The sequence below is a fragment of the Staurois parvus genome, unplaced genomic scaffold (assembly GCF_062004578.1).
Source record: "Staurois parvus isolate SC_StPar_1 unplaced genomic scaffold, SC_StPar_1.0 ptg000068l, whole genome shotgun sequence".
Lineage (NCBI taxonomy): Eukaryota > Metazoa > Chordata > Amphibia > Anura > Ranidae > Staurois > Staurois parvus.
This window is the reverse complement of record NW_028317864.1, coordinates 5,532,501-5,555,506: the sequence shown is the minus strand read 5'-3', so window position 1 is coordinate 5,555,506 and position 23,006 is coordinate 5,532,501. Positions and strand designations below refer to the sequence as shown.

The following is a 23,006-nucleotide window of genomic DNA, read 5'->3' as shown; positions in this document are numbered from 1 at the left end:
AAATGTGTAATGAAACCCACCAGTTATTTTCACTGTTAAATTGTATTTATTTATACAATAAAAATTTTAAAATCCTCAGAAGATCATACTCCAGTGACTACCTCCCAAACGGGGGGGAAAAATAAGAGAGACAACTTAGGTACTAGTTCTCAACGCCTCTGCAACTCCCCTATTTGGCTTAAACCATATCACTTATACTCGAACATGTATTACTAACACATATGACATATTACAGAGACTCTTGAGTAATCATTATTGTGAAAATATGGTTAACAATGGGAGTTGGAATTCTGTACAAATTTTATAGATTTGTATTCACTCCTTCAAGATTTATATGAGCTGTATGCCTATAAGTAATACAATCATATAAACATACATCTGATATACAATATCACAGAATATCTTTTTACCATCTAAATCCCAGGTGCTCTACCTGCTGCCTGAGGGACGCATGTTGCCCATTGGTATATGATGTGCAGCCCTCAGACCTCACAGTCTGTAGCAGAACCATTGATTGGGGTAATAGCATTGATCTCTACTAGCCTCATGTAACGTGTTCCCAGTGTCCTATTGTCTATTAGGTGTGAAGTTTCTGACAGTCCTCTTAAGGACTCTCTTAAGTACTACATATGTAGTGAACACGTCTGACGCTTGTAAAAGTATCTAACGTTTCTATGAGCGTTTAGATGCGTTTACAAGCATCAAGTGCTTGGTCGTTAATTCATTTAAATGGCGAGAATAATTTTAGATACGTTTAGCCACATCACACATTTTTTCTGCCAAACCACTGCTACTCCTAGATGCACTCTCTCTGGGTTTTTTCTCCTGCTGGTAAACACTACTGCTAACAAAAGGTTCTATAAGTCTGTGTGATGGAGCGTAGGTAGGACAGAACACACAAAGAAGATGGTAACCACACAAAGCTTTATTAACTATGGAAGGCACTCGGGTGGAAGGTAGCGTCCAGGTACCAAAAAAGGGGAAGAGAGGGGAGGAGCCCAAAATACTTGTAATCTGGCCCACGATAGGGCGATTCGGGTAGCGATGCCCCAGGCACTCAATGGGGCAGTTCATGTAAGGGTAATCCGAGCACACAACGGGCAGTTCATGGCACTCCGCAACATGTGGCTCGTAGGGACACTCAGGGTAAGTGGGCTCACGGGGACTCAGCGGGATCTTGGCTGTGGGGTCTGACCTTAGCACAGCTCCCACACAGCTCTCTAGGGGACAACATCAGGCTCGCGGGGCCTTGGCTGTGGGTCTGACCTCAGCACAGCTCCCATACAGCTCTATAGGGACAACAGCAAGTTCACGGGGACTCAGCGGGACCTTGGCTGTGGGGTCTGACCTCAGCACAGCTCCCACACAGCTCTCTAGGGGACAACAGCAGGCTCACAGGGACTCAGCGGACACTCAGCGTCTAGGGAGGGTAATGGAGGGGCTCGCGGACAGTCCAGGCAGAGAAAAGTAAGGGGGAGGGGAAGTCCACAGACAGTCCAGGCAGGGGAAACAGGGGTATGGACACTCACAGTTCTGGCAGGGGTTCTTTCTGGCTCCCAGCGGCCAGAAACGGACAATGACAACCCTCAGTACACGGCAGGTAATCCACACAGCAGGTAGTTCTGGCCCACAGTGGCAGCGGGTATCCTGGCATGCAGTGGGTATCCTGGCACATAGCGGCAGCGGGTAATTCGGACCCAGAGCATTATGCACAGTGGCAGCGGGTATCCTGGCACACAGTGGCAGCGGGTATCCTGGCACACAGTGGCAGCGCGTAATCCCGACCCAGAGCATTATGCAGAGTGGCAGTGGGTACTCCAGGCCCAGAGTATTAGGCAGAGTGGCAGCGGGTAATAGTCCTGACCCAGCGTATTATGTAGAGTGGCAGCGGCTACTCCCGACCCAGAGTACTATGAAGAGTGCCAGCGGGGTTGGCTGCGGGAGCCTGGCTCGGCGCAGACCTCCCAGCAGCTTCGGCAATGGACCAACAACACACACGTTGGGTCCCGCGCCGGGCTTTTTAAACCGACGCAGGACGCTTCCCGGTTGCCCCGGCAACGGCCGGCCCAGCGCCGCATTGCCGGGAAACTAGGCACGCCCCCTTGACACGGGCCATGCTCTTGAGAGCGCAGCCTTTGTCTCCGGCGGGTGCAGAGCGCTGGAAACCTGCCTGCGCTGCTCCAGCCGGGGGGGGGTTGGCAGAGGAGCAGGCACTCCATGGCAGTCTGCATGGACACATAGGATAACATTGAGGGTAGTTTGTAAGCAGTAAAATAAAAACAATACCAAACAATATGGTAGTGTGACAAGGGCACTCCTACCTGAAAAAAGAAGGTTACTAAATGATCCACGCGGAGTAATATGAATTCAAAAAATCCAGGCAATACTTTATTTGATCACATATTTGATCACAGCTGTAAGCTTAAATAACTTGCCACCGGTGGAAGGTATATTCCCCTGGGGGATTGCCGTTTGTGAGCCGCTGTAATAGTAGCCTTATGGTAGTTTTTCAGAGGGCCTCGTGCCTTCCTAGCAAGGAGCTGTGACACCGCCGTTCCTTCCCACCTCGTGGGCGCCGCACCCTGTGAAGACGCCGAGCGTAGTGACGTCAGTACGTTGACGCGTTTCGTCCGCCAATCACCGCAGACTTCGTCAGAACTGGAGGCTCCTGACATATATTGGGAACATATCTGCTGAATACATGGCTTATTCCAATATAAGCTGGAAATCCATGGAAATCTAGGCGAAACTACCTCACCATTATTCTATATTGCCTTATATGGTGCTCTACTTGCTAAGATGACCCTATAATGAAGACGCCAAGTGCTTTTTAACATGATTTTATTTTGTTTGACATGTTCACCGTGCTCATGTTTAACCTCCTTATGATCTATGTGATCAAATAAAGTATTGCCTGGATTTTTTGAATTCATATTACTCCGCGTGGATCATTTAGTAACCTTCTTTTTTCAGGTAGGAGTGCCCTTGTCACACTACCATATTGTTTGGTATGCATTTTCTTGGGTTTATGGATCCACACTTGTATAAGTGAGTCGGAGATATGACAATGACACCAGCTATTTGTGTCATTTTAGGTGGCTTGTTTCTGTTCTATTTTTGTAAAATAAAAACAATGCCTGACACCCTTAAAAGTGGCTGCGCAAAACGCCCTGTGTGCATGAAGCCTTAAAGTATATGTGGACCCTTACCTTGTAAAACAACCCATTCAGTTTAAAGCAGAAATGCAAAGCAAAACATTTGTGTATACAAGTAGATATTAGAAAATTGTATAAATGCTTTTTTTTTTTTTTTGTTTTATAAATAAGTGATCACATGGCCTGTGTTCTTAGCTACATAAGTGGCTTGGAGAGCTGGAGGCGGAGAATGCAGGGGGGTGTGAGAGCAGTACACTGATGATCTCAGTGAAGAGCTGTGTAGGGGGGAATGTCAGCACAAGTCTGACCACTGCAGTACAGGCAGGCTGTGCTTTCAAATAGGTACCAGGTTTTTCACACAAAGCGAACAGGATACTTTTTAATGCTATTTACATGTTAAAATAGACACATAGAAATATGAACTGTCGGTGTAGCATGCACTTTTGATGATCAAAGCATATGTTCTAAGGGATAGCTCTTTATTGTAAGCCAACATTACATTCCTTTGTCAGAGCCACCCAGAAGAGAACGTTGGACCTCACTTTTTACAGTGCATAGATGTATAGCTTTTTTTTTTTCTTTTTTGAGTGAACTTGATGGACACGTATCTTCTTTTTTTTTTTTTTTTTTTACCCTATGGATTTGTATCACTGTGTATCGAAAAAAGTGTTAAATACATTCTAGTTCTTTAACAACTCGATCAGAGTAGTCCCTCGTGGAGTACTTTACCATGGAGGAGAAGTAAATAGATGAAAGTGACATTTTCAGTTGAGATTCATGTAGGAGTGAGTGATCACCTACACACCGAGGAGGCAGTGGGTTTGTGGGACACATTTCTGTTTATGAGAACAAAGCCTGCCAGTACCCTATAGTACAGATTGATGACATCATTGCCAATTCAGGGAAATAAATAATGCCTGGCCAAGTTTTCCTTTTCTTCATACAGGATTTTTTATAAAGCGGTACCCACAAATACTTGTCCCCAGTAATGTTCCAAATTCTGAACAATGACTACATCAATGTATATATAAACCTAGTCAATAAAATATCATAAGCTATCGCGTGTTAATGCAGTTTCAAAAGTAATTTTCAGTCTTTATATATCTTCAGCTTCTATCAATTATTTCTCATTAAAATAATACCTGGTGATCCTGCCATCAATGTTAAAGTGGGCCTGTTTCCTATACCCCACAGCACTCTAACCACTTCTTGCCTGGACCTGACATCTCTTTAACTGGACTATCTTACCTGACTGGAAGGTCTGTCTGATCATGTGATCGTGCTTTCAGCATAGAAACCTCTGCCGGCATGGGCGCATATGTGCAGTGTGTGGACATTAAAGCCCATCCTCTTTGTTGCATTAAGCAGGCAGCTAGAGGTTAATGGTCGACATGCTTTTGTTTGTGTTGGACAGGGTTTACATTTTCATAATTTTCATACAAGTCCATAGGAATGCAAAACCTGCTTGAAGCAGGCCAGAAGGAGGACAGCTTCAGGTCAAGTGCACCTGTCAACGAATTCTAAATGCTCCTAGTAGCATCTGATACTGATGTCAAACTGATGCCATTGACACATGCCCAAAGCCCATCAACACAGACTCTAAAAGTAAAAAAAAATCCTTTACAAAGAAAATTAATGTACAGTTAAGTCCATATATATTTGGACACAGGCACAATTTTAGTTTTTGTCAAGAATGTACCAAAACATATTCAAGCTATAGTTATATAATGGATATGGGATGAAAGTGCACACTCTCAGGTTTAATTTGAGGGTATGTACATCCAAATTGGAGGAAGAGTCTAGGAATTACAGCTCTTAAGAGTAGCCATCCCCCCTTTTTCAAGGGACCAAAAGTAATTGGACAATTGAATATAATCATAAATAAAATGTTCATTTTTAATATTTTGTTGAGATCCCTTTACTGGCAATGACTGCATGAAGTCTGGAACCCATGGACATGACCAAAGACTGGGTTTCCTCCTTTCTGATGCTTTTCCAGGATCTAACTGTAGCTATCTTCAGTTGTTCTTTGTGGGTCTTTCTGCCTGTTAGTTTTGCCTTCAGCAAGTGAAATGCATGCTCAGTTGGGTTGAGATCAGGTGATTGACTCGGCCATTGCAGAATATTCTTCTTTTCCTTTAAAAGCTCCTGGGTTGCCATTGTCCATTCGTACTGTGAAGCGCTGTCCAATCTGCTTTGCTGCATTTGGCTGAATCTGGGCTGACAATATATCTCTAAACACTGCAGAATTCATCCGGCTGCTTCTGTCACATCATCAATAAATACCAATGACCCAGTGCCACTGGAAACCATGCATGTCTATGCCATCACACTGCTTCTGCCTAGGGTGCAGCCAGGGCTGCTAGTTTCCCTACTTTCCGCTGTACCTATGTCACATATGGCTGAATTTGAGTGCCATCCCAGCCATATGTGACACTGCTCTGGTAAACTGGCATAATTTGAGTTCAATCCCAGCCACATGCAGTACTGCTCCAGTGTCCTGGACAGAATGTTTGAGCCCAATCTCAGCCACAGGTGAGTAGCTAAGGTGCTGTGCCCAACTCTTCGCGACTGATGTGAAGCAGCAGCAACTGAGTGGAAATAAATGGGGGGCGGGGCACATGCGCAGTGCAAGGTTGGCTGTGTGCCTGGGTCCCTCCTGTGTGTCCCAGTTCTTATACGAAGTCCACCTGACCTTGCCAACCTGTCCGGGGTCCCCTCTGACACTGTCCCCGCCCTCTACTTCCCCCCTGACCCTGTGCAGGAGCTGTCTCCTCTTCCTGCACCTCCCATCTACCCTGCACCCCTCACTGATCACCCTACTGGACCCTGCACCCCTCACCGATCATCCTGTACAACACTGCACCCCTCACCTATACAGATAACCCTGTACTACACTGCACCCCTCACCTATACAGATAACCCTGTACTACACTGCACCCCCCACCCCACCAAACCCTGCAGCCCTTACACCATACTGATCACCCTGTACAACATTCTACCCCTCACCCCAGACCGTTTTACAGAACACTGCACCCACCCTAGAGCACAAACTAAAAGAAATGTAGCAGTTTCATGTTTTGCTTTAATATTTTCTACTGTTTTTAAAAACATTCAAGTTGTATTTTTTGGGGGGGGATGGGGGGGGGGGTGTAAGGAGCCGGTCTTACCTTGGGCACAGAATAGTCTAACACTGGCCCTGAGAACAGATTATTTTCTACCTAACTCTCTGAATGTTACATTGAACAGACCCAGTACAGCAAGGATTAGAAAGTACCACTGTATGGACTAAAATAGGATTCTTACTCAGAATAAGAAACAGTGGGGAATTCTTAAAGCTGTCCACTCCTTCTTAGTGGAATAAGATTTGGTTGACTTTACAAAAAGTGTGATTGAACTGTGTTTTCCATTGTTGATGTCACTCAGCCACTTTGATCTCCCAAAGATCCTACATGGATGTTAGGAGCTATGTGTATACATTTCAAGTAGATCTAAACCAGGGGTGGGCAATTAATTTTCCTAAGGGGCCACATGAGAAATCGGGACTTTTGTAGAGGGACTAACTTAGTTCAGTATTAATATTGGACTTGGGAAGCTCTGTAAGTACATGAACTTATAGGAAACAAACACCTGGCGGTAGGAATGATAGGTGCAACTGCTCATAAAATAGGTTTCTTTCAGATGGGCGGTCAGAGCAGATGGTAAAAACAGATGACTGAGCTGCAGTTTTACTGCCACCCCAGCGTCCTACACAAACTGTAAAATAACAGCCGGATGGACCTGTTTTCATTCCATGGCCTTGGCATTTTTAACTCGGGCTGCAAAGTTTGACAAGTGGCACCACTTGTCTAACTCACTCATTGAGTTCAGTGGGGCTGCGCTACAACTGCAAGTGCAGTATTTTAGGACTAAATCAGGCGGTGAGAAGGTGACATGGCACGTCCTCACTGTTTTCAAATGCCCTCTGGAAAACACTGTGACTGGAAGGAGAGAGCTTGCTTTGTGAGGTAGTTGACAGGCTTAGAGAGGCATGCTGACATTGGAGGCCTCATAATGTGTCAGTACAGCCAATCATAGTCTGCATTGGATGACGTTTGACAGCGTGACAACATAAAAGCATTATTTGGAGACGGGTGCCACCCCAAAACTGGAAAAGGCTGAACAAGGATCGTTTAGGCAGGATCACATTTTTCTGTGCTTGAGATTGATGTGCTCCATCACACCCAATCTCAAAAAGCTGAAATTTGTATACGGCTTTAATTGATACACGTGGTCCCAGTGAAAAACATACTGGCCAAGTTCACCCACTGCACAGAACATTTTTCAACTGTTGGATTACTTTACAGGGCTGCCCTTGGCACAAAGATTTCTGTGTATGGTTGGGACTACATTAGGTATTCCAGATTGTGTGATTTAAGTAAAACATAAAGCCAAGAATTTGAAAGATCAGTATTAGTAAAACAGTAGAAAACAGTGCTGAGATGAGAAAGCTAGAAAAGACACACATGTCCATTGCGTGGGCATTGTATAGCCACTTCAGCTTGAGTCATTATACTGGGATGAGGCCTGCAGCTGTAGGCCTCATCCCAGTACCAGTGTTTAGAGCCGACGGTTGGCTCTCTTGTCATAGCAGTTGGAGAAGCTAACTAGCCACCCTATTGCTATTACAAGCAGCGGGAGGGGATTTTCCCCCCATGCTACCTTCCACAGCTTTAACGGGATCTCTCGTCCCACCGGAAGTCCCAATCAACCAGCTGGCGCTACCGCTGGCTGGTTGGTCACAGAATCGCATAAAAGACCTGCTCGGCTCTGAGACATAGTAACCCGGAAGCGATGACCTGACATCACTTCCTGTTTACTCAGAAACAATCAGCGCCATTTTCAAAAGAACAAAAGCATTCAATCACTCAGATTTTGATGCGATTAAATGCTTTTAAGGGCAGAGCCCATTGATCCCAGATCCCTCCATAAAGAGTATTTGTCACATGCCTACCGCTGTCACAAGGGATGTTTACATTCCTTGTGACAGCAATAAAAGTGATTAATAAAGAACTAAAGTGACAGTGTAAAAATAAAATAAATGAAAATTGGAACCGCCCCCAGGCACTCAAGGAAAAGCTGTGCTTAGCCAATCATTCAATCCTCTGGAAAACAGCCTTTCCCCACGTCCAGTGGTGGATTGTTCCTAACACCCCCACATCCAGAGTCAGTCTATGGTCTTGATGACGTGAGGAACAGTTCATTCACAAGACCACTAGCTTCCGGGGGAAAAGGGGGGACCGGAGTGGTGGGGATCGGCTTTGTGCTCAGAGGATCAGCGCATTGGGTAAGTATATCTCCACTCTCCTTACCCCTGGACAAAAATGAGCAGTTAACCCATGCACCTATTCAAAGGTAGAATAAAATTGCCTTTAGTTATACTTTAAATAAGTGGATGTAGAGCACACATTAAAAGGGAACATTTCCATTCCTCAAGCATATAAATAATAAGTGTTACCATCATGACCATAACTGTCGACTTTCTTCATGCACTATCCTACTTTCCCCAAGAAGTGTGTCCTAAGCAGGCAAATAGTGCAGTTACTGTTTTGCACATTTTCAGCTTTGTTGAAAAGTCTACAGTTAGCTCTCAATCTCCGTCTGTAAGTACTTGCCCTGTTTGCTGATGAGTGTAGAAAATGGACACACATAACTGTCATAGGAGCACGGAGGTGTTAATGACAGTAAGGCTTTGATTGATATCCTGACTTCAGCTTCTCTGTATCGTGTGAAAGGCAGGATGGCAGTGCCCATCGTCGTAATAAATGAGTCTTGAGGGAAGACTGAAGCCAATTTTTGTTCGATTATTCACCAGTATTTTTTTTTTAGAGTTAAGGAGCTCATATAGGCTGGCCGGTACTGTAAGTGATAGCAAAGGTAAAACTTCAAACAAGGATACAGTCATGGTCAAAAATATTGGCACCCCTGCATTTCTGTCAGATGATGCACTACTTTGCCCAGAAAATTGTTGAAATTACAAATGTTTAAGAATTCTCAAGTTTAATTTGTTTGTATTGGTATGACTCAAAAATTGGAGAAACAGCCAAATCTGACACATTCCACGCAAAACCCCAAAAATTGACTGGACAAACTTATTGGCACCTTCTCAAAAAGGTAAATTATTGCATTCCAAGTTTGTGATGCTCCTGTAATTTGTAATTAAACTCACCTGTATCAATTAACAGGTGCTGACAATATAGAAATCACATCAGCAAATAGTTAACTAGGTGAACAATTGGCTTAACCTTTCTATTGTGTATCTCTCTGTGCCACATGGAGAAGAGAAAGAGCAGAAAATAATTCTCTGAAGATTTGAGAACAAAAATTGTGGAAAAGCATGGACAATCCCAAGGTTACAAGTCTGTCTCCAGCAATCTTAACTTTCTGTATCCACTGTGCGCAACATTGTTAAGAAGTTTATAGCCCATGGCACTGTAGCTAATCTCGCTGGATGTGGTTGAAAGAGAAATTGATCAAAGATTGCAAAAAAGGATTGTTTGAATGGTGACTAAAGAACCTCGATCAACTTCCAGACAAATTCAAGCTGACCTTCAGGCACAGGGTACAACTGTGTCAACTTGCACTATACATGTGAGAGAGACCCAGCAGGACCCCACTGTTGACACAGAAACGAATAAAAGCCAGATTGGAGTTTGCCACAACTTACCTGAGGAAGCCAAAATCCTTTTGGGAGAATGTGCTGTGGACAGATGAAACAAAATTACAGCTTTTTGGTAAAGCCCATCATTCTGTTTTCAGAAAAAGCAAAGAATACAGTCCCTACAGTCAAACATGGTGGAGGTTCACTGATTTTTTTCGGGGTTGCTTTGCTGCTTCAAGCACTGGATGTCTTGAGCGTTTGCAGAGCATTATGCAATCTGAAGAGTACCAAATAATTCTTGGGTTCAATGTAGGGCACATTGCCCGAAAGTTGGGTCTCCATCAGAGGTCATGGGTCTTACCGCAGGACAATGACCCAAAGCACACCTCAAAAAGCACGCAGGAATGGTTTAAGACAAAGCGTTGGAGAGTACTGAACTAGCCAGCAATGGATCCAGATCTCAGTCCCATAGAGCACCTGTGGAGAGATCTCAAAACAGCAGTTGGGAAAAGGAATCCTTCCAATCTGAGAGACCTGGAGCAGTTGGCAAAAGAAGAGCGGTCCAAAATTTCAGTAGAGAGGTGTAAGAAACCATTGATGGTTACAGGGAGCAATTGATTTCAGTTATTTTTTCCAAGGGGTGTGCTACCAAATATTATTAAATTGAGGGTGCCAATTATTTTGTCCACTCCATTGTTGGGGTTTTGGGTGGAATGTGTCAGATTTGGCTTTTTGTTTCCCCATTTTTTATGTTTTCCACCAATACAAACAAATGAAATACACATGAGAATGCCTAAACATTTGTAATTGCAACATTGTTCTGGGCAAAGTGGGGCATTATCTGACAGAAATGCAGGGGTGTCAGCATTTTTGGCCATGACTGTATATCATGTATAGTGTAAACTGACATTATCTTAGTCAATTGTGGCCACAAACCAATCACTGTTGATATACTATAGTAGATGTTCAGAGATGGTGGACACACTCCAGTGGAAAGTAGAAAGCATGATACAGGAGATGGTTAGAGACTGTGGACTCCCACTCCAAAAGATGGTTGGGGACTGTAGCCGGATGGAGTCTGTGGGCAAGCACCAAGAGATGACTAGAGACTGTGGGCATGCAGCCAGAGATGGTTAGAAACTGTGGTCATGCATCAGGAGATGGCAAAAATTCAATAAAAGACTGGTTAACCTCCCTAACGGTATTCCCGAGTGTAGCTCGGGGTAAAATGTCAGTACCAAAAGTGGTAACCCCGAGCTACACTCGGGCTTACTATGCGGCGCTGCATAGGGAGTCCCTGCAGCACTTACCTTGTCCTTCGCTCCCGCGATGTGTCCCCTGCAGCGTCCCCGGCCATCTCCTCTGGCTGATGCTGGCATCCGGCTCCTGTGTTCCGGTCCCTGTGACGTCGGGACGTACGGGCGCTGCCGGCGGTGGGAAATTTGAAAATTAAAAAAAAAGTCATTTTTTTCAAAATGATTTTACATAGTAAAACATTGCTGTTTCAACCCATTTCACATACATTTTGTCCCTAGTGCTCTGTCCTGTGCCCTGTCTGCGTTTTAAATGTTCTTTCTGCCTGGAAACTTAGAAAAGTCCATGGCGTCCAAAAAGTGTCCCTTTAGGTCAAAAGCGGGTTTAGATCAGCTAGAGAACAGCGATCGTAAATCAGAACCACTTGCAGAATTGAGTGATAATGATTCGTGGGGGAAATTCGTCATCAGACACTGAAAACAGTTTTGCGACTTTGCTCAGCGATGTGCGAACTTGGCGCTATATTTCAAATTTCAGTGTTTTTGGTTTGATTATATTATTGAATTAAATGTAATATTATTATATTATTTTTTATGATTATTTATTAAATTATAATTTATGATTTTGTGTTTCAAATTTTATCATACCCGGGATGTTTAATAGACTCTTGTTCGGACAGATTTCAGTGAGTTTTTCCTAAAAATTACAGGCCTACAATAATACATGCAAAATAATGGTACCGCTTTCAGCACCAAAAATCTGAAATAATCATACCGCCAGGGAGGTTAAAGTCTGTAGGCATTCTCCAGAATATGGTTAGACTGTGCCTTGATAGAGACTGTGGCCATACACTAGGTAATGTCTAGAGATGGTTGGCATGCTACTGGAGGTAGTTTGACTCAGCAGGCTTGCACCAGAGATGGTTAGAGACCAGGGGTGGACTGACCATTTGGAAACTCGGGCACTGCCCGAGGGCCCGGGGTCAGTAGGGGGCTCCATGAGATGCCCCTGGTACCTTTTTCATAGGCTTTTTTGAGTTTGGCCAAGGACACAGGGGCCCCATGATCCCCTATTGCCCAGGGGCCCCATGAGCTGTCTGTCCGCCCCTGTTAGAGACCATGCATATGCTGAAGTAGATGGTTAGAGACATTGGGCATGCTGCAGGAGATGGTTCAAGTGGTTGTCAACCTCAGACATGATATACGAACAAAACATATCCCTCTATAATGTGTACTTGTCTCAACTGAGTGCATGAAGTGTCATTTCTGTCTGCTGCTTGATTTCTCTGCTGTCTGTATGAGTCACTTGTGACAAGTTTTCCTGACAGCAAGAGAAAAAGGGTAACGGGAGGGACCTCCAACAGACAGCTTGTGATTGACAACCTCAGCTCTGCTCCTGTGTGATGTGGGGAGGGATGTGCGTCTCTTCTCTTTCCTCCAATCAGCTCTTACAGCCCCCTTTATTGAGCTCTGCAGTGTATATTTCAGCTCTCCGCTGCCTGTTTTCTAAAAGCTCAGAAAAGCTTTATAAATTCAACACTTTGAAAGGATGTGGAGAAGAGAACACAGCAGATGAACAGGTACAACTTATGTAGGAGAATATTTTTAATCTCTGTGTATTACCGGAGGCCGGTCACCTCACTGAGTATGTGTAAGGGTTTACAACTACTTTAAAGCCCTTCAGGTATGCTACAGGACATGGTTAGACACAGTGAGCATGCTAAAGGAGATATTGAGCCATGCTGCAGGAGATTGTAAGTGACTGTAAGTATGGTTAGAGTCTGTGGCCATACTTCAGGAGATGGTTAAATATTGTGATCATGCTCCAAGAGATGTTTAGTGACTATGCACTTGCTCCAGGTGATGGTATAAGACTGGGGGCATGCTACAGGAGATGATTAGTAACTGCGGGCATGCTAAAGGAGATGGTTAGAGACTGGGAGTATGCTACAGGAGTGGCCAGAGACAGCAGATCCTTTACATGAGACTGACAGATGATCACGGCCTTTACAGATCAATGCTTCCACATTTGTGCTCTCTATAGGCCCTTAAAAAATTAATGTAACCACATCTGATATTCCCCATTGCATGAACCACAAGATCATATAAGATGATACAAAAATTGGAAAATAATCCAAACTAAGCCAGTCTGTTAAGTATTTTTTATCGCTGAGCCTGAGTAAGCACCTAGGCAGGGCCAACACATACCAGAAGGCTGCATGCGGCTATCAGGTCGAGGTTTAGGTCCATTGATAATATTTGCCTTGTATGTTTTGTACAGCAGCTATAGAACATAGGGAACTTGGTGCGCACAGCACTGATCCAAAACACACAAGCATTGCCATCAGCAGTTTTCTGGGCTGTTTTGAAGTACTGAATTTGCCAATGCAGAAAAAACACAATGTGCCAACACCACATGTTAGTCTATGGCAATGTACTCACTGGTATTATCTTTTGTATTAGCAGGCTGTCAAATTACTTGGCATTCTCTTCTGTTCTTTTTCATTTCATTTTAAGAGGGGGGGAGCAGAAAATCAGGAAGAATCCCCACTTAAAGTAGGAGAATATAACAAACTATAAGGGCTCATTCACACCATATGGTTTGTGTGTGTTTCTGTGCTACTTGTTAATTTCAATGGGATGCCCTAAGCATGTGAAACGTGAAAAAAATAGTGCAGGGACAATTTTTAAAATTGTCATGCACCAAACCACATGGTATTGCAATACCATATGTTTTGGTGGCTGCAAACGCATGCACCTTTTCCAGATGCCTGGGGGTACCTTTAGAAATTAATGGCACCTGGGCACATCTACAGAATGCAGAAACAAAAATAAACAAACAATTAAATGAAGACCAGCACAGTTCATGTTGTTTTATAAGGTCCTTGTAATTGTCACTATATTCCAAATATATTTACGCTCAGGATAACCAGTCATGCAGGGGTCAGCTCCAGTGGAGGAAGGGGGGTTTTGTTGCCACCTCCCGTCACCCACCTTTCTACAAGTATGGAATGGATTGTTCTACCTTGCAGTGGGTGTGTCCCTGACCAAGCTGTCCTACTTCTGCAGTAGAGGTCTAGGGCATGGATTGGCTGTCCAGCAGGAGAGTCTAGATCACAACACTGGCTGAACACAATTCCAGATCCTTTACCAAGTAAAGGATTCACATATCTGTTGTATATTTAGCTGTTTGCCTAGAGATCAGCTTTAAAGAATGTATTTTTATGTTTTTTCCTGGGGTTCTTGAATGTCCTCCAACCATCTACTTCCACATAAAGGTTTCATAAAGGCATATGGTGCCGGTAAATTATTCTTTCCCTCTGGCAGTTCTCCCAGGCACATATGCTTCATGTACCCCGAGACGATACTTGCTGAAAGTCACCTTTACAGAAGATGGCTAAAAGGCATCAGCTGCTTCTTCTATACAAGCGCTATAATGACCTCCTTAATAGTTTTGCCCTTTCTTACCCTTGTGTCAGCAGAATATAAACAAAGCTACATCTGCTATGCGATGACCATATACTGTATATCTGGCATGCTATATCAAGCATGTAAAGGCTCCTACCTCTTGCTTTTGCCCAGTGGCTGTGTATGTTCTGCTTATCAGCATCCACAACCATAGAGTGCTCATGTTTTCATTTGCATTAGAAATGGACATTAAAGCGACACTAAAGGTCTTCCAGTTTTCCAAAAATAATCCATACAAATCCACTACATACATACATGCAAACAAATACATACTTGAACACATAACTAAGAATAATTAAGACTACTTATAGCTTTCTTATTTCTTTTTAAACCGGAGTTTAGTGTCGCTTTAATGATAAAGGCACCTTTAAAACACCCTAACTTCTGTAATATATGGAAGAATGAAGTAAATTTGCAAATGTAACCTTTAACCTTGTCCCTTCTAGTCTTTATGTAATCTTTCTGGTTTTCAAATACAGAAAAAGAAAAAAAAACTGTTGTACAGTAAGGTCAGTCGAAATGCCCATTAAAACAACTGTAAGAGTTCCACAATCACAGCGCCTGAAAGGCAAAGTGTACAGTACGACCCAGGGGCGGACTGACAACTCATGGGGCCCCCGGGCAATAGGGGATCATGGGGCCCCTGTGTTCTTGCCCAAACTCAAAAAAGCCTATGAAAAAGGTACCAGGGGCAGCTCATGGGGCCCCCTACTGACCCCGGGCCCTTGGGCAGAGCCCGAGTTTCCAAATGGTCAGTCCGCCCCTGTTACGACCTGTATCACGTGCGCGTGTAACACGCAGGAGTGATAGATAAAACAAGTAACACACTTGTGAGCCTGTCAGCTCAAAAAAGTTCTTACAAAATGAGTAAATGGCATATAGACAAAACATAAAAACAAACGCAAAATACATAAAATAAAAGGGATGCAATTGCGACTTGAAGTCGTGTGTTCTCTCACCACATCTGATCCTGGGGGGTCAGTAAAAAAAAAAGCCCACAAAAAGGAGTGGTAAAAAGGGATTAACATAATCAGGTTTGGTAGTTCACCTAGACAAGTTGTTGGAATGAGGGATCTGCTAGAGCTAGTAAAGCAATGTCTATACTAAAGGAGACTGTCCTACCCAGTTGTGTACTGTCTCCAAGATGCCCAAGTGGAATCAAAGTCATCCTGTGTTCCTTTGATGAGGGAGAGCACTACGTTTATAATGTGCAAGTAGAATAGTGGGAACATGGAGCAAGAAGTGCAACAGGAATCTCCAGAATCCCAGCTATGCGGTTCCATATGTCCTCCCTTAAGGGCCTGATCTCAGAACATTCCCGCCAAATATGTAGGAACATGCCCCTTTGACCACAGACTATCAAAAGCGGATGGTTAAATTCAGGCAAGAGCCTCAGGCACACAATACCACCTAGTCATCAACTTGTAATTATTGTCTTTGTTTTAGTATCTATAGATCTAGAGTGAGTCAGTTGGTATAAGTGCCGCGGTTGCCCTTAAGTGAACTCACACTGGAGGTCACGTTCCTGCTCTATATTGTGATCCAGTGTAGATCTAGAAACATTGGAGAGAAGCCGCTTATATAGGACCGAAATCATGTGTGGGGTAGGATCACTGACGGCCCATAAGTGTTCAAATTTCATTAGAGTGGACCTAGTCCAGATGGGGCGTTGATGAGTATATACAAAAATAATGGAGCTTGTGATACTGCAAAAAATTTAGGGGAATAGAGCCATACCGTTCCCTAAAGGGGTCCAATGGAGCCAAAGTGCCCCCTGTCCATAAATCTGGTGAGGCTAACATCCCTATCTCATGCCCAGGATCTGAAGAAAGTTAAATTCTCTCTGGGGAGGAACCATGGGTAGCTCCCACCAGTGCCAGTGGTGACACTGGGGGTGCCAGTGAAAGGGAGCTATTTAGTTTATCCCATACCTTAAGGGTGTGGGCTAGTCAAGGGAGATACCCAGTCAGAGAGTCCACTTTTTCCTGTGTTCACCCACAGTGCACATAAGTTGTGACCAGGCAATGTTTATTCTAAGGGTACCCAAAGTTTAGAAGAGGAGTAGAACTGCCAGTTTAGGATCCACTGAAGGGCATCTGCTCTATAGTCAGGTATACCAAGGCTTCCTAGCCGTTTAGGTCTTTTTAGTGTAGCCATAACTAAAAAGATAATTTGTGTCATACTACTGGCTCTACAAATTGGCCTTGGCCCTGGAACTATGAAGGCACCATCAGATGGGAGGTTAATCAGCCACAGCTCAAAGAACCCCTAGCAACCTCTGAAGGAGCCCTAGTGTTCCCCAAAACCCTTGTTGAGAAGGGCTGCTTTAGCTTGTTATGCAGAAGGCTCTGATTGTACAAACTATCAAGGAATTCCAGGATCCAGTTTTTCTAACGCAAGCTCGCAATTGGCTGATGGGCAGCTGGGTGAGCTAAAGTGATGGAACCCTGTGAAGAACATTTACACTCATCTTCTCGGCAGCCCATGTCTTGAAATGCCACCACTTCACTGCTTTCTGGACATGTGTTCCAGCATTTCCCAACTCTATCCGAAAAAACATTTGGATGACAAAAACATTAACATTAATTGAAACAAGGCTTGTGTTGCTTTTAAAGATGTTTTTTTTTTCTTAACAAATGGAGTGTTCCTTTAAAGATCCTTGAATAAAATATTAGCATTTTACATGTGTTGTATAAAAATGCCTGGAATTTTGACTTAACTAGGAAAAATAAAATCAGACTTTATCTTTGAATGTTTATATTAAGTCTGACCTACTGCTTGAGGTTTCTTTCACAAGAGTTTGGATTAGATGATCCATATTTTTATAATAGTGCTGTAGCACGGAGTGAGATTCATTTATAGAAGTTAAATTTGAAGTTGATGAATAATCATAAAATAGAGTTGTCATTGGACGGTACTCCCTGTGCGGTCTTATTTGTTGGAACTTTTACACGGGCTGATACTCTGGGGTAGAATATGCAAATAGTCTAATAGTCTAAATTCTCCTTTGTTTGTCTTGCAGTTACCGAGAAGGAGGTGCAGCAATGGTGAGTTACTGAAATATTCTTAATTCTAAGCCTTTTGTGTTTGATGTTATATCTAGAGTTCTCTTACATGGTTTGAGACTTTAATCTGAACTCCATGTATAGATTTTAATGCATAATTAAATTGGCCCAGCTTTGACCAATGTAAGGATGGATACTTCACACTTGAGGGATCGCTGTTGAAGCACAGAATCACTTTAGTTGTCTCTGCTACTACAGTGATCCTCGCTGTCTTTTAGCATGCGTTCCATTCGCAGAACACTTAGCATTTTTAAAAATTAATCCAAGGCATTATCTAATTGGACTGGGTGGAGATTGTGACATCACTGCCCTGCCTCGCCACTCTGTATTTCTCATATTTCACAGTGGTCCCTTGGGGGACTGGCATTGGTAGATTTGCTTGAAGCCCAACTCCAGCCTATTTTCATAGACAATTTTTCTTCACTTCCTTTTCTGTCTGACACCCATGCCTTGGACAGGAAATGAGGGAAAATCTCCCTCAGGGGCAGGGATGAGCTTGGGGTTTGGTCCAAACTGTTTTCGGTCTAGAAGAATAACCTAGAAGTTATCTGTATTGCTGCACCAATGGGCTGTGAGCTTTGCAGAGGGGCGGGGATGTGACATAATTGACCTAATATAGCTAAATGGCCGTATTAGGACAATGACATTGTTCTAATATGGCCATGTGACCACATTAGGTCAATGATGTCACAAGCATCCCAGCCATTGTAAGACCGTTTCCCACAGTTTCGGGCGAACTGGGTTTGGACAGAGTTCAGTTCTGAACCCAACTCATCCCCACTCATAGGGACACAGATAGGAACATAATCCTGACATTGGTTCTAAAACTGGCTCAGTCTACTAGAAGATGTGTTTTTACTGTTGTCTGGGCCCTTGTGCTGAGACTTCCACTCACTTCCTATTCAATCTGACACCCATCAAATTGACAGGAAGTAGGAAACGGGGAAATTTTGGGGGTTGCTGGTCTTTTGCACTGCCATGCGTCATATATTAATAGTAATCAGAAGGCGTTAAGAGAAAAAAAATTAGGCGTTTCATTTTTAAGCTAAAGAATGTGGCATTTTACCAAATATTCGCCACAGCTTTTGGATTGTTTTAACCACTTGCAGTCCAGCTACATTTACACAATATACATATTTCAGATGGCAAAGAGAGTTGAATGAAAAGTAGTGGTGCATCAAAATGAAACTTTTGGTGCCGAAATGCACCAAAGCCGAAATGGACAGTTTTTAAAAATGTATATAATTTTAAACACAATTTTTTTGAAAAAAATACAGTTTAAACGCTTCCCGCCCGACCGCAATGTACTGCAGCAGGACGGCAGCTACAGGCTGTACTAACACAGGGGGGGGGGGGCGCTGCAGACACTGCGGAATGAAGATCCCGGTGAATGGGACCTGGTGATCATGTGATCGCTGTGCGATCACATGATCACAATGTAAGCAAAGCTGTTATGAATCAGTCTCATTCATAACAGGTCTGCTCCTCTTCTTGGTGAGCTGTGATTGGCCCACAGCTGTCACATGATACATGGGGCCAATCACAGCACCCTGTACAATGTGACCAGCCCCAGCCAATCACAGATCACTATCCTGAACTGTCAAAACTTAACTCATTCATGACAGCTAATGAATAAGTTAGGTTCATGACGGCAAGCTTTGCATTGCAGGAGAAATGATCTTTATCTCTCCTGCAAAGCAAAATGTAAAAGAAAAAATCCCTGATCACATCCCCCCCCCCCCCCCACAGTGTTACAATGTAACTGTGGTAACATTGTACTATTCTGATAAAAGTATTATAAAAAAAAAATACCATATTGAGAATTAAAAAAAAAAAAATTTTTAAGAGTTTTTTTTTTGTTTTTTTTTAACTACATGCCAACCGCTTACCCGCATTTTGCAGGCGAGCAGCAGCTCTTGGAAAAGCGACGTAATCTTGCATCACTTCCTATTTTGAGGTGTGAACGCACCTGCGCCCCCCGCTGCCCCCCCCCCCACCTGTCGGTCCAGGGAGAGAAGAGAGAGCACGGCACACTATCGCACTCACGCTATAGGTCGCTGATCACTGCCATTACTAGTATAGTGTTTGTGCGGATCAAGATATTGATCACGTACAGAACTATACTAGTGCCTCCTTTTGTATAGTGTCCCCAAAAACGCAGAGTTAGCAGGATCGGCCCCGTTCGCTGCGAGCACTAGCGTTTAGGCCCTCCTCTATTTTTCACAGAAGATTGGTATCAATTGATTGTGGGCCAAGGCAATTTATACGAACAGCAATACATTGCCGCCACCCAAATTCAGCTCTTGCAATTCGTATGGAAACCTTTCACGGTTTCTGAATTTAAAACTCTTTTGGGCCTAACCCTTAACATGGGCATTACAAAAATAATGAATTGCAGTCATATTGATCCACAGAGCCAATTCATTGTATGCCCGTGTTCTCTGCTGTTACATATATACCCAACATGGACCAGCAATGTACTGGTACGTCGCTGGACTTTGAGTGGTTATACCGGGATGATGCCTGCAGCTACAGGCATCATCTTGGTATCATTTTTTCAGCTGGCGGTCGGCTTTCATGTAAAAGTAATCCTAGTGGCCAGTTAGCTGCTGAATTGTTTTTACGAGCAGTGGGAAGGGACATCCCCCCCCCCCTCCTGCTGCCTTCCACAGTTTTCTTGGGCTCTCCTGTCCCACAGGGGAATCCGAGAATGCAGCTGGCAGTTCCGCTGGCCGACCATAGAGCTGTTCACAGACCAGAATGGCTACAATCATCTCTATAGTCTAAGAAATGGGAAGCTACGAGCATTTCATCACTTCAGTTTCGCAGGATGTAAACAGCGTCATTTGTAAATTGGGAAAGCATCTAATCACACCGATCTTGGTGAGATTAGATCAGTGTTTCTCAACCTTTTTTCAGTCAAGGTACCCTTTAAAATGATGGACAGTCCTGAGGCACCCTTTAAAACTATGGACAGTATTGTGGCACCCCATTCTAAAATGTGAAAGACTGTTCTAATAGTTTTATATAATGCAGCAACATCCACACATGTAGGACACCCAACATTAGAGGTGATTTATTCTTTCAAAGCAAATATACTTTTGGTGCTGACTAGTGTTCCAGTGTTTTCTCTAATCCCTCAGTTTTTCTCCATCACTGAGCTAATGTGACCCCAGCACTGATGGAGAGGGGCAGGGGAGGGTGAAACTAGGATGCTGTGCAGGCAGCTGACATCCTCCTTATTAACTGATGATGTCATTGGTTGTCAGAAAGCCGGCGGCTAGAAGGTTGTAATGGTGCACAATGAAAACCTGTGTCTTTGCCCTATTGGACAATTTTTAGACATTTTGCCAAGGCACCCCTGAAGAAACCTTAATGCACCCCAGGGTGCCTGAGCACCCTGGTTGAGAAAGGCTGGATTAGAAAATATAAGGGCAGAGGAGATATCTAGAGTCTGATAGACCCCAGATTTCTCAAAAAAGAATCTGACAATGCCCATTGAAGTTATAGGGGATATTTGCATTGCATGTGATAGCATTAAAAGTGATAACATAAAAAAAAAAAAATTGAAAGGGACAGTGTAAAAATTATTTAAACAATCAAACTAAGAAAAAAAAAAGCACCCTTGCACCCCCTGCGCAAGCGCTGACCCCGTGCCGGTATGTATGCAGTTGCACCATGCATGTGATGTATCGCCGCAAACGTCAGATGGATGGCAATAATTCTAGCTCTAGACCTGCTGTGTAAATATAAATTGGTGACCTGTAAAGACTTTTAAAGTATCGCGTACCGATCATAAAAATGTACGTACTTTGTTGCCATTGTATGCGCATGCGCAATTTTAAACCATGTCATGTTTGGTATCTATTTACTCAGCATAACATCATATTTTATCAAACAAGATTTGCGTTTGAAAAATTGCTGTGCAAATATTGTGTGAAGTAAACAATTTCAGCACCCACTGTTTTATTCTCTAGGGCCTCTGCTTTAAAAAAATATATAATATTTGAGGGTTCAAAGTAATTTTCTAGCAAAAAAAAAGTTTTTTCATGTGAACAAAAAGTGTCAGAAAAGGCTTGGTCTTCAAGAGTGGGTGATGTGTGGCATAAGCTTCTAATGTTGGCCCTGAAATGCCAGGATAGCAGAAGCAACTCCTCCAAATGACCCCTTTTTGGAAAGTAGACACTCCAAGGAATTTGATAAGAGGCATGGTGAGTGTTTTGCAGATCTCATTTGTTGCCACATGTTTTTGGAAAACGAAGAAAAAAACCAAAAAATGTATTTATTTATTTATTTTTTTCAAATCCCTGTGACAAAAATGATATCTGCAAAATACTCACCATGCCTCTTACCAAATTCCTTGGGGTGTCTACTTTCCGAATAGGGGTCATTTGGGGGGGGGGGTCTGTTCTGTCCTTGCATTTTAGAGCCTCTGAAAGTGTGATAGGTAGTGGGGAAGTGATATGAGGAAATATGTCCTTTGAAAGCCTGAAGGTGGTCATTGGATTTTGGGGGCTTTTATGTAGCTAGGCTGCCAAAAAGTCTCTCACACGTGGTATCCCCATACTCGGAAGACGTAGGAGAATGTGTTTTGGGGTGTTATTCCACATATACCCATGGCATGCATGAGCAATATATCAATAAATTGACAACAATGTGTAAAAAAAATAAAAAATAAATTGTCATTCAAAGAATTTGTACTGCCCTGGCATTTTAGCACCTTAAGATATGTGATGGGATGTCAGAATGTAAAAGTACGTAAATTCCAGTATTTAGTATATATAGTTTGTAGATGCTATAACTTTCACACAAAGCAATTAATATACATGTATTGAGATTTTTTTTTTACCAAAGACATGTAGCAGAATACATTTTAGCCTAAATTTTTGACTAACTGAATTTATTGGATATTTTTTATAACCAAAAGTGAAAAATGTTTTTTTTCCAAAATTTTTGGTGTTTTTTTTTGTTTATAGCGCAAAAAATAAAAACCGCAGAGGTGATCAATTACCACCAAAAGAAAGCTCCATTTGTGTGAAAAAAAGGACTTAAATTTCGTTAGGGTACAGCATTGCACGACTGCGCAATTACCAGTTGAAATAGCGCAGTGCCGAATAGCAAAAAATGACCTGGTCAGGAAGGGGGGTAAATCCTCTGGAGGGAGAGTAGTTAATGAATTAAAAAACAAAACACAATATATACCTCAATTTATTTTGTAAAATATGAAAGGTGATGTGACGAGTAAATAGATACCCAACATGTCACGCTTTAAAATTGCGCACGCCCTTTAAATGGCGCCAAACTACAGTACTTAAAAATCTCCATGGTTGACGCTTTAAAAATTTCTACAGGTTACCAGTGTAAAGTTACAGAGGAGGTCTAGTGCTAGAATTACTGCTCTTGCTTTGATGTTCGTGGCGATACC

At 43.0% G+C, this 23,006-nt stretch overlaps 1 protein-coding gene across 1 annotated transcript in view; it reads left to right on the top strand.

Annotated features, from left to right (window-relative positions):
- Nucleotides 1–23,006, top strand: part of NCS1 (neuronal calcium sensor 1) — a 150,752-nt gene that overhangs the window by 66,870 nt on the left and 60,876 nt on the right. The window contains exon 2 of the mRNA XM_089669046.1: nt 17,539–17,563. Within this exon, the coding sequence (XP_089525172.1) occupies nt 17,539–17,563 (25 nt within the window). The remainder of the gene's footprint in view (nt 1–17,538; nt 17,564–23,006) is intronic.